The sequence below is a fragment of the Corvus cornix genome, chromosome 1, assembly GCF_000738735.6.
Source record: "Corvus cornix cornix isolate S_Up_H32 chromosome 1, ASM73873v5, whole genome shotgun sequence".
Lineage (NCBI taxonomy): Eukaryota > Metazoa > Chordata > Aves > Passeriformes > Corvidae > Corvus > Corvus cornix.
The window spans coordinates 100,049,589-100,062,395 of record NC_046332.1 but is presented as its reverse complement, the minus strand read 5'-3'; the positions used below and the strand labels follow the sequence as shown (position 1 = coordinate 100,062,395).

The 12,807-nt window shown below is 37.3% G+C and overlaps 1 protein-coding gene across 2 annotated transcripts in view; it reads right to left on the bottom strand.

Annotated features, from left to right (window-relative positions):
- Nucleotides 1-7,372: 7,372 nt before the first annotated feature.
- EGFL6 (EGF like domain multiple 6) overlaps nt 7,373-12,807 on the bottom strand; it is a 33,183-nt gene continuing 27,748 nt past the window's right edge. Inside the window, exons 9-12 of one of the 2 annotated variants that reach the window (XM_039550540.1) lie at nt 12,521-12,601; nt 11,297-11,383; nt 9,679-9,944; nt 7,373-8,495 (exon numbers count right to left, since the gene is read on the bottom strand). In XM_039550540.1, the coding sequence (XP_039406474.1) occupies nt 8,400-8,495; nt 9,679-9,944; nt 11,297-11,383; nt 12,521-12,601 (530 nt within the window). In that variant the 3' untranslated portion in view covers nt 7,373-8,399. The remainder of the gene's footprint in view (nt 8,496-9,678; nt 9,945-11,296; nt 11,384-12,520; nt 12,602-12,807) is intronic. The other variant, XM_039550541.1, reaches the window with a different exon arrangement.

Here is a 12,807-nt window from a genome sequence, read left to right as displayed (position 1 = left end):
CAGTGGTTAGCCCTGACTAGCTGAAGGCCACAGTTGAAATCAGGCTTCCTTCTTGCCTTGTCTTTGTGTCTCACACGGCAAAAAAGTGTGGGAGACTACCTATGCCAAAGAGTTTTATGAAACAAGAGATGAAGAATGACTGTCCAGAAATGGCACAGTACCATATTAGTAGAACAGGATCAGACCTTCGAGGTCCAAATGTGGCATGTCATCCAGTGGCCTATGTTACATATTTTGAAGTATTTCTGCAGCATACATATGTCAGGAACTCAGCAGCAGCTCTTGTTGCAAGAGTTCACAGTTTAGTTTCCGTTTGGAGCTCCATCGCGACACTCCAAGGCTTTAAATGCCAGTTTTCTTTAATCTTTCTCTACCTGTGTGATTGTGAGAACAGTACATACAGGATTCCTTATATCCTCAACAGAAAGTGCCTTGCCTCCTACAGAAGCAGAGAGCTCCCTTGGCAGGAAAGCAAAAAAGGAGCCTGGCTTGTTCCTTGTGATTAGCCCTCCTTAGAGAAGGGATCAAAACTGAGGATGCCCCTCCTGCAGACTGGTTTCTCACTCAAAAGACTGGTTGGGCATCTCCATTAAATTGTCTTTGATTTAATGAATAAGGGATCATTATTCCAATTTCCCACTTATAGAACAGATGCAATAATGCTTTATCAATTACCTCTGAAGTAAAGCAAATCAAAACAAAAATTATACACTCATTAAATTAATACATATATGGGTATGTGTGTAATGATATATGTGTCCATCTATGTGTTTGTATGGTTTACCAGGATAATATCAGTGCTACTCTAACAGTGACAACTTCCTTGAAACTTCAGTATTGGCTGTGATGAGTAGTTGCATTTCTAGAAACATAGGCTTCTATTCAACAAAGTGAGATATTCTGCCAGCTGGGAAAGTATTAAGTATCCAGAGAACTACTTGGAAAAATGCTGGTCAATGTCCATCATAAGGTTCCTGTAGAGAATAGTATATGCTTCAAATAAGCTTCTGTAATTTATTTTTTTTTCTGAAACAATGGTTCTATTTAAAGAAAAAAAAAAACAAAACCAAATGCATGGATATTATTTATTAATAATTTTTAAAATATTTTTACTTTATTTTTAAAGTTATGTCCTATCTTAATGTTATAACAGGACCTATGACATTCATTTCATGGTGCACTACTGTAATTCTTTCTGGAGAGCTTTCTTCAGTTTAAGGTTTTCTTTGTTTAAAGAAAACATTATCCTGTCAATAAGTCTAAATTTATATTGATTTTAGAGTTCCCAGAAAAAAAGCCAAAATCTAGAAGTGTGATTCTATTCATAAAAAGGCTCGCTACCTTTCTACTAGCAAGTGAGGAAAAAAATAGTATGAACACCATGAAGCAAAGCATTATAATTGAATAAAATTAAATTAAATAGGGGCCAAAGAGTTTTAAACTTTATCTCCTTCCATCCTTAATGATATGTGGAAGGGAATCTTATATAAATGTCATATCCATAGACTCCAAAAATCCAAGAATTGGGCCATACTTTGGGACTCAGACAGATTTAATTTCATGAGAGTACCTTCCATCACAGCATTTGAAGTGTGTTGATTCCCACAAAGAATGACTTCTTGGGTGGCTGTTTCATTTCAAGAGTCACTTTCACATTTTTAGGCTCTGATCCAGTTCTGAGAGGGAGGTGGATGAGGCCCTGGATTTCTGTAGGCTGGCAATTGAATTGATGCTGCTTATGTGTGATGAGATAAAACCTCCAGCACCGAGCAGTGGACGAGCTTGGCAGTAACGCTGCTCAGTTCTCCTGATATGGCTGCCCATGCTGTTTATTTCCATGTCCTGAGATTCCTGTGCATTTTCTGTAACACTGGAATGTGCTGAATTTAGGATTATGAGGATGATGCACATAAAGTTAATTGGGTAGTGTTAATGAGAGATATTTCCCATGTGTTTCCTGGCTCTTTCTCCTGGCAGGAGTTCCAGTACATAGTGGGGGTATCATACCTCCTGAAAGACCTGAAATTGAATTGCCAGGAGGATTATGAAGAAATTCTGCCAGAGTCACTGGAGGGTAATGAAGCCATCTGAGTAACTTGATTAGTTAAGCACTGAAGAGTACTTCACTTGAGGGAAATTGAGATAAACAGCTGTCTCTCTCTATGTCTCCTTTTCTTCTATGCATAGGCAGTGAACCAGTCAGGTGTTGGTGAGCCAAATATTAATTTGTTGTGGCAGTCCTGGGGTTGTTTACATACACACAGTACTCTTGAAATAGTTACTAGATGTTAAAGAAAGCTCTCAAACTGTGATGACAATGATGTGACTGCATCGACTCTCCTCCTGAAGGAACCAGCAAGTAGATCAGCTACAAACTATTCCTGTGTTCCATCACTACATGGCTTGGTGGACAGCAATGCCAGTACAGGAAACATGGGAAAAATATATAGGAACTGGATCTGGACAGGGGACATTTAAACACTTGATGTGCTTTTTTCTGGTTTTTTCAGTGCAAGTGAGTTTCAAAAGAAAATGCAGTCATTCTCAGATCATTTTCCTTAGAGGTATTAGCTAATTTGGAGCCACTGACTATATAGACATAAAGAAGGTTATTTACTCCTATTCCATTACTTGTGGTGACCCACAATTAATTTTCGTATCCCATTTGCTTGCACAGTCACTCAGTATCACAAGATTCTTTGCAGCCGCCTTTCAGTTTAACTCTCTTGAACCATAAAGGCAAACATTATTATCTATTCACACCTTCGCATACATTTTCAATAATGCACATACTTGGGCCAGTCTACAAGTGCCCCCTTGCCTCTACAAAGGGTGACTGTTTTAACGTTCTGGCAGTTTCAAAGAAGCCATAGAAAATTAGGACTCCCATATATTTATATCCTGGGCAGGAAGGTGATGCAAATGATTAACTCACTGTAAGCAAATGTGGCTTTCTTGAGTACAGTATCTGTTCTAGTACTTTTAAAATCAGCTGTGAACATTACTTAGTTTGGAATAAAATTAATGCCTATGGGGAGAATAGGTTTTTTTGTGGGTGATTTTGAAATATTTCAAAAGCTTCTGATTACTTTATGGCATGTATTTCTAAAAGGTTTTATCATTATTTTGTACCATTTTATCATGTTTGTGACTTCTGGTTTTTTTTTTTTTATGGTATTGTATAATTGTAAATTGAGTCATTTTTCAAGTGGGAAGATGAATCCTTATGCAGTACACAAAAATACAATGAATTGAGATATCAAATACAGCAAGAAAATATAATACTGCAGTGAGTCAAAATACAGAGATTATAATAACTGTAATAACCTGCAGTGAATCAAACCCCAGGGATTTAACAGTAAACTGCTGTCAACCTGAAACCAAGGACCAGACTCTGGTTGTTTGCTTTATCTGCCTAAGTCAGATTTACTGACTGTGGCCCAGAGGTGTCCAGTTCAGCAAACAGATTTTGGGCATCAAAGTTAAGCACTGATGTTTGCTGTACCACAGCAGAAGGCAATGCAGCAGGGCAGTCAGCTCTGGACAAAGATTTTAAGTACCTGAATGAACTACTAACTTTGCTATTGTCTGTCTCAACAAGCAGCAGAAAAATAAACATGTCACCTCCTCCTCTACACACCAAAAAAGTGGCACTTCTGCATGTGAACTGCCTCCTGGGAGTGATTCTTGAGCATTTTGACTCCCAAGCTCTTAATGGGAATCATTTGAGGGAGAGCTTGAACTTGGCCCCTGTCAGAATGTACCTGAGGAGCTATTTAGTGCTCCTGCAAACCACCCAACTTGTTGGAGAAGCACCATCTTTTTATGGAAGTAAAAGGAAGCATATGAAAAAAATAATTAAATGCTGTTTTAAGGCAAGTCTAGGGACATGCTCTTTCCTTTAGCTCAGACCTTATTTCTATCAGCATCAAATACACTAGTTGTTTATCATATATTGTATAATTTTACATAATATTTGGCTTTGAAATAGCTCCCTTTCATTTTAGATTAATTAATAAAACACTCTAAATGTGTGATTTAAGTTAGCTTTAATCTGAGGACCTAAAAGGATCACTTTTAAAATGATTTCTCAAATCTATTGAAAGAGAAGTTGCAGAAGTATATCTGAAATAGACATTGGTATAAGGCATTACAGAAATATTGAGAAATTGAGAGGTTTTCAGAGTATCAAGCTATTAAAAAAAAAAATCATTGACTCACAGAAGGCTGAATATTCCCCAGTTTAGCATTCCCCAAATAAAAAATTAATAATCAATTCTCTCAACGGTTGTATAATGTGCCCTTCCTGAAGAACTGGGGAGGGTTAGAGAGACTGCATGTTTACTTTTGTTGAAATCAAACTTTAAAGTCAGGTATTTGAGAGATTAGTAACTGTCAAAATTAGAAATTATTTTCTATTAAAATTTTTTTGCTGTGAGGAGCTTTAATGTAACAGTTGCACATACGACCAAGTAAATTACTATTCACGCTGCTATTTAACTTTTCTTTAATATATTTTCATGAGTTACAATACCTCCAATACATGCAGGTATAGGACTCTGTCATTAACAATATAGCAATTATGAAGTAAATACGAGCAGCAGTCATTGAAAACCTCTCTTCATCATCTTGACCTTTGTGATCCTGAAAAATTGCATTTGGGAATCATTTGTTAGTATATAAATATAACATCTAATAGCTGGAAAATGTTTCAAGTTCCTGCCAGCTGCAGGTTAAAAGATAACCATCTTTTGGGAACATGCTTCAGCATTTCCATGTATTCACTGTTGTCAAAATGAAATGCTTCTGTTAGTTATTCTGGCAGCTGAAGAAAAGTGATTCAAACCTTTTGTTACAACATTCAAGATTAAGTGATCGCATCTGTTGAGTAGCTTTTGAAGGATGCAGTACAGATTTGGGCAATTAGCTGGAAGCTCTTTTTTTTCCATTAACTTGTGGGCAGAGTACCATCTCTAAAGTGTGTTATCAGACTTAAGAGTTACTAATAATGTTATCAAAGTTCAAGCCACTTGATTACAGCATAACTGTAACTTTCTCAAATACTCCCAGTGCAGTTTCCTTGCTGTCTAAAATAATCAAGCAGATAATGGATTCCACATTTCACAGTAATGGAAAACTGTCAGGAACATTTTGAGGCATTAATGACTATAGGCATAATATGTCTTTTAACTGTTTTCATCTGAAGGAGAAACATGGAGGTTTTGCCCTTAGCAGTTCCATCTTCAGAATGAATGTTGCAAACAAATCCAGTTAATTTGCTGATGTGCTGATGTGGTTTATCTGATTGTCTATACAGAATGGATTTATTTTGTTGCTTTTGCGGAAGCTATTTTTGAATTTATTCGCAACAAAAAAAGGTTTCAGTTTTGCTATTCAGATGTTATTTTGCTAAAATTCTCATCCACTATGATGCAAGCTATCAGGTGTATGATAATCCACTGCAAACAATTGGGAAACCACTTCTGTATCTACTACAGATGGTCTTATGGCAGCTATTGCAGTTAGTTTGTACTGATCTGTGCAAATAATTTTCTTACTCATTCCATGAAATCTTTTTGACTTGACTTTTGGATGGAATTCTACCAGTAAAGTATTTGTCCCAGTGATGATTCATGGTGGGCTACGACTCAACCAACAATGAATAAATATCAGCTCCGTATGAGACCGTGTTTGTTTGTTTACTCTCTGTTGTTTGTGTATTGAGCTAATACCCTTTAGATATTATGCCTTCCACAGGCAGTATTTATCTTTCTATGCCTAGTAACTGCCCATGCAAGAAATGCCCAGCTGCACTTTTTTAGGTGGACTCAGTTTGCTCCATACATGTACCTCATTTGCACTTCAAACACTGCCGTGCTCAAGATTGTAATGATTCTTAGGCTTCTTAGTATTTAGAGGCACTGCATAAATTATTGCTCTTTGAAACTAGACACAGAATTTTATTTCAGTAAAATTGAACTTTCATTTTCTTGATCTTCAGTAAGAACTGTTCAACTTCAGAGTCAGACAAGGAGGAGTGAATCCAGAAAAATACTGTTCTGCCTTACTGTGACCAAGTTATTCAGGCATCCTGAGATCAATCACAGTCAGCATCCAGTTTGATGCTGAAGGAACTTTGCCCTCACTTTGAAGCTACCAAAGTCTTTGCCTTGAGATTAAAGAGAGTTTGCTTTTCCCAAGTCCTTTTTCTGCAATTTCCTCAGCAGCTCCAAAGACACCAGGAAACAGTTTCCCATGTCAAAGCTGAAGTCCATGCACACTTCTCAGAGTATCTGTTTTGTAACACAAACCAGTTCTAACAAAAAAGCAGCATTTCCTGGTTACATAGCCATTGTAAACTTTCTAGATATTTCGGTTTTGCCTACCCTTTCCTCAACTGTGTGCACAGTGCAAAAAATATTGTGTTTCAACAAGGAATCTCTCAAGCATCCCTGACTAGCTTCGTAGGTGCAATTCAAGGTGTTTGAACTGGTGTAATGTTTTTGTTAAAAAGCTTAGTTTCATATAGGCTGAATTCTTCAAAATTCTTTAGTGTTAGACTGAAATTCTATTCAGTCAATTTGGATGTCCCCTTCTTCATACAAAAACTAAAATAAGAGAGTCACTAATAATAAACAGTGAGCAGCCAGCGTGGAAGGGGATACACAGAGCTAATCAAGAGAAAAATGTATGTACACATATTTAACTGAACATTGACTGAACCAGGGCTTTTCCATGGGCTTCTCTGTTCTCTTGGAACTCATGCCATTAGGTACATTCTGCAGAGATCACACGACAGAAATAGTGTTATCTTCCACAGCATTGTCATTTGACTTCCTTTCAGAAATGTGACCTGGATCCTTGTCCCTTCTCAAATGTGTATTTGTACATGCACATACTCTTGTGTGCGTGGGCAAGCATGGCAGTGGGTGGCAGCTCCTGGTCTGTGGGAGAAAGTTCTGCTCACCTTCCTGCTCCTTGGGATGGTGGATAATCTCCCCCCCTTTTGCTGATGTTTGAAGGGTCATGAAGGAGCTCACAACAAAGATTATTTTTTTTCAATTGTGTAAGAGGAGCCTTATTTTGTGGCCACTAGGTCATACTGTCTCCTGGACAATGAAAATCATTCTTTCTCACCTCTAATGGGGTCAAAGTAGGCCTGCAATCCAGCAGGAGCCTTTTGTTCCTGAAGGTCTGTACATAATGTGAAGCTTCTTAAACATTAAGAATGGGTCATTCTTTTTGCTCTTGTTTTTCTGTGCCAGTTGGTAACATCATCTGTTAATGGTGAATATTAAATGCTTATAAAACTGTAAAGGGATCATTTCTTAACAATGATTTGTGTGATTCAAAGACACTGATGACAAAGAAGGTATTTTACATACTTTATTGGTAATGAAAATATTCCTCAAAGACATGAATCCACTTACAACTTGCTTAGCTCCATCAAAAGAGAAATGAAGTCTCCTCCCTTTCTTCCTACTTCTTCAATAGATTGAGTATTTCCCTGATGTTTAAGACAAATTATTTGTCAATAGAATTACTTTTTTAAAGTTTAGGGCTTGACATGCTTCAAAGATCATAGACCCAGAGGGGTAACAAAATCTGGGAGGAAGTGTGTGCTACTGCAGGACATCCAAGATAAGAAGAAATTAACAAAGCTAGCTCAGCACAGCTCAGCAATAATACAATAGTAAACAATGAAGGCCACCAGGCTGCCCAAGATAAGAAGCCAGCTGAGCACAACTCAGCAATAGTAGAGTAGTAAACACTGAATATATACTAGGTAAGTGGAATATATCAAGATTAACATTTAAATAGTGGTCATCATTTCTGCTTGCTGTGCTGGCTTTGTGGATTTTCCACCTAGCACCCATCTTTGCACAAGTATGTAAATCAACAAACACCTTGGCTCTGTGTATGATTGCCTTACTGCACACAGGGTGATGAATACTGATTTTTTGAACAACATATCCACTAAGTAAGAAAATTATGTCACCAGAAGTAGTAACATCCTCTTAAATACTGCTTTATGTTCTTGTGGAGTAGAAGAAATGAAATAGAAGACTAATGAATAGCCTCGAGAAGATTTTAAGAAATAAAAGCATGTAGAATTTGTAAAAAAGCCAGAAAAATAATACTTCAGAAACCCTGACCTTGGATTATAAAATACAGTAGTATTACACTCAACACATGTATTAGAATTAGAATAACTCGTAAAAAAGCATAATCTGCATCTCGCACATCACTTTTTCTATTTGCATTGTTGCATTAGGTTCAAGGCACAATTTTATAGTTTTGCGTGTTTTTTTAAAAAAAAGAAAAGAATCGAAAAATACACTACTAATAAGGCAAATGTGAAAAATAGGATTAAATCTGGTGTACTCAAGTGTCCATTATCAGGTATCTTCTGGGCATAGACCAGAAATTAGTATAACATTGTCCACTCCAATTTCTCCAGTTTTACCCTTCCCACGTTCTGATTCAAAAGTGACCTGTCATAAGAAAAGATACGCATTAAGAGTAAAAATTTAGTTTATCCAAACATTTAGGAACTCTTAATTAGTTATAATGCTATATATGAAGAATATTTTATTACAACACTTAATGACTTAAGGACTTAATGACTTGAATCTTTGCCATTTTTAAAACTTTTGAGCATTATTTGAACTAGATGTAAAATCCTCTGCACAGATTTACAATGCTAAATGGATTACTTTAATAAGATTATTTATTTTTATTGTACAAAAAATACAAATTGAATGAAATCCTCCTATAATGTAGTTTTATCACGGTATGTGATGCTCATGCATTTTATTTATTGAAGACATTACAACTGTTCATTTTTGATCTATTTGGTTCCTCAGGTTTTGTGTGTATATACTATATATATTTATACTCTCTCGTATGTATTGAGTATAGTATGTATACTATATATATGAAGAGGATGTTTATTTTTATGAATAGGATGTCTGGTTTTATTTTATAGTCTGACTCTTATTTATTTAAGAGTTTTTCTACATCATTCCAGCTGTGCAAAAAACCTTGAAAAGGGCTTGCATTTCCTTTATATTCACTGTATTCAATTATACAGTAAAAGTCTTTACACAGCACTGAAAATGTTCCATCACACAAATGGAAAGCAGACCCCAGAACTTCAAGGAGAAACTGGCTGAAGTCCTGACTGAGGCAGTTTCCAGGCATACATCAGTGCACAGTGTTCCCTGTTGGTATGCCCTGATCCAAAGGTGATGGCCCCCCCTTGATTATACATGATGTCTCCTTTTGCTCTAATGGTCTGGTTTAGTGTGGTTTGAGAGCATCCTCTTCTATCAAATGAAAAATTTTCGTTTTTTCCGGCATGTATGTATGCTTGTGTTGCATGAGATGTTAAGGGCAGATTTTGATTACTTGTGTTAACTTATGATGTGATGCAGTACTTTTACAAAATGACAGAATTACTGGCATCAGTGTTCTAACCAACTGGGGAGATTCAGTTCTGAAATTACAATCAGGTGATAACTTTTATGGCCCCTAAATTGTGGGCTCCTGTTTCCATTTCAGATAAGCCTTTTGATTGCTGATGCCTATAAAACAGTTGGTGGAACTCTTGAGGGTTAGGAAATTAAACCGGCATGTTGGTTACAGTAGTTGGCTTATAAATTGTGTTATACTTACACTGTTGATTGTTTCAGCCCCCTGAAATATCTCTATTTTTCCAGTTCTCCACTTTTCATCTTTTCCTTTATTCTCTTCCCAGACAGGAGCAGTTTTTTTGTTTGCCAGGAACACTCGAAGCTTTCCCACTTTCTCACCAGCAAGCCGATAACTGAAAATCAAGCAGTAGCTGCTCTTTGGTTTGAGGTCAGTGAGGAGAAGTTTCAGACGCCCCATATCGTTCTTGTGCCCCACAAAAGCTGGAACTGCCATGTAGTAGCCATCGCCTTGTAAAAAGAAAATAATTTTTAAAAACATCATCTTTAATGCACTCGTGTTATTTGTTAGCAATTTGAATCCATGTTTGCTAAGAAAATAAGGGGAAGCTGAAGCTTGTTTACTTGAATAATTTAAAATCACACTGGAGAAAAGCAGTAGGGAGTGTACTTTGCAAGGAACTTGTACTGTTGGAAGTCAGATCAGTTTACAGAGGAGATGAGTTCATATTTCACTGGCAATTACAGTCATTCTTCCTTGCACCATCTTTCAAAGGCAAAACCATCTGTTTTTCAAATGCAACAGTCTGAAACATGCTGCTGTGCCTCTGTGATCAGATTATTTCAGTACTTGAGCTAGCTCAATATTCTCTCCACTGTCCTCTGCATTGATGACAAACTCACAAGGGAACTGACAGCTTATTTCCCAAGTCCTGGAAGACCAATGAAGTCACAAACACACACAGTCTTAAAGGAATAAAACATCTGGGCCCATAAATGAGTCATAATCCCCAGATATAAGTTCAGGGAGACAGGATAAGGCCAGGGTAAGGTTTTCCTGGGAGTGACAGCACAGAGAAGGGATTTAGGGAATTACATGGAGCAGAAGAGGAAGGATTAGTGAAGAAAGACTAACATGGAAAGACTCTAAGGGAGGAGGGAGAGAATGTGCATGTGGGAACTGGTGCAAGCAGCCTGCAGGATCTGTAGGATCCACTGGTCACTACTGCAGCAACTTCTGCAACAGGGGTAAAGACATCCTTTCAACCAAACTTGTCCATTCCTGTCCACACCTTTTTATGTACACCCACCCAGCAGTCCCACATTGCTCTCATGGAACTCTTTCTCGGGTTTTAGCAGGATCCCATTGGTACCTGTTCATGTATTGGTTGTTCTTGAATAGCCCCTTGCCCTTGGCTTATTCTGAGTTTGTCTCGCCAAGTTTGAGATTTCTGAGCAGTTTTCCCCATGATGTCTAAGCCATGTGAGTGACTACATTGCCACATCCATCTAAATGACAGATGTGTGATTAAATGTCCTACCAATCTTGGAGAGACACAACACGTAGCTGATAAGGTTTCCATTGCCTTGTAGTTTGTAATTCAGAACAGTTATGTTCTAAAAATTTTTCTTACATTTTGATTTATTTGTGTTGAAATATGCTGCTGATTACCATTTGCTACTGGATATTTCAAAGAAACAATATCCACTACTAGCGTCCTCTGCCTACGTTCTTCTTTTATAAAGAAAACCCACTGATAGAAAAGAAGAATTCGGGATTCTGTTTCCTCCCACCACCCTTTTTTTTTGGAAGAGGTAAGCCATCAAATCAAAGCCTATCTAGATGACACATAGTTAAATACCTCTATCTCGATCAGCAGGATTCCAGTCAAAGTCATCATCAGTATCTTGTTTCCAGTCACACACCCCTCGACTGAAGCTGCAATCAACTGAAAAAAAAATTGGTAGAGATAATAGGAGCACTATATCCTAAGTACTGTTAAAACATTTTGCTCTGTATTCATACAGTTATTAATGTACATATCATTCTAAAATTATTTATAATCTGAATTCAGATAGTGTTGACTTAGATGAAACTTCAAAAAAGCAAAATATTCAAATTTATGTAGTGATTCTTTCTTTAGCTCAGTGTCTTTTTACTGCCAATCTTGCATCTGCACATGAGTTTATATGCTGTGACTTCTGTATACCGAGTGCCTGCAAATCCCCAAGTATAGGAGGAGGTGTTAGTGTTTAACTCTAGCATCAGGAATTATTTGAGATCTGCCAGCTTTAGAGCTCTCCATTCTCCATTTGTTACACTGCTGTAGTTGCAGTCAGCTCAAGTTCCCATTCTATCCACTGGGAGAAACTGGCCTCCCATGAGAAGAATCCCTTATATCAGTGCCTCATACTCCAACTACATGGTGCTGGGAATAGCCCAAATCAGTTGACCTTTGGAGCACACTGAAAAAGGGTGTCAGCCAGAGCACACCACGGCCTTCGTGACTGTGCAGATGAGAAGCATTACACACACAAAGGAACACTGTGCAATGCAAACATGACAGATCAGATTAAGAGTAATACGTTGGCCATCTGAATTTCCTCAGAAAGAGGCATCCTTCTTGTTATTTTAATGTATTTTATCATGAGTCAGAGACATGGCATTTTGAGAGCTTTGCTGTATAAATCTGTTGTTTCTGAGACTACTGCTTTCTAAATTGGAAAAAATGTCAACCAGCACATCTGTCTTGTTTGTTTAGGGTTATTGTGTGCTGTGCAACGTGTTTTCATTTTATAGACTATAGAAGCTACTTTATTTTTTTAGGACTATGAAATTATTCAAGTGAAATTCAATTGCAAGTCAAGTTCTAATGTGGGGAAACTTTCTATGCATGGGTTATAAACAGGAAAAGGACACATTGGAACTGGCAGCATAGTTTGGCCAGGTACTTTCTCTAAAGTGTTCACAAAATCTTTGGTTTATGTTAAAGGCTTTTAAACTGGTTCTGACTTGGCTAACATAGGTTGTCACAAAAAGATACAATACACAGGAAAATAAATGCTGTATAATAAAAATAAGCCACCTTCTTGCTCTGGTCTCGACACTGGAATTTTCCTCTGTGCCAGGTGAGGGACAAAGGCAGCTGCTTCTTTTACCTTGGGAACTGGGGAAAACAACTTGTCAAGTACTGAGTCATCACAGGAACAGAAAATGGAACTTTATTCCTTTATACTACCTGCCATCATTTATTTAAATAAATCAATATATGTATTTTCCACTCCACCACCAAACCCAGATTCCTAAGTGCACTTAGATACTCTTAGTTTTAAAACTTTGCTTAAATTGCTGTTTTCCACAGCACTGAGCCTT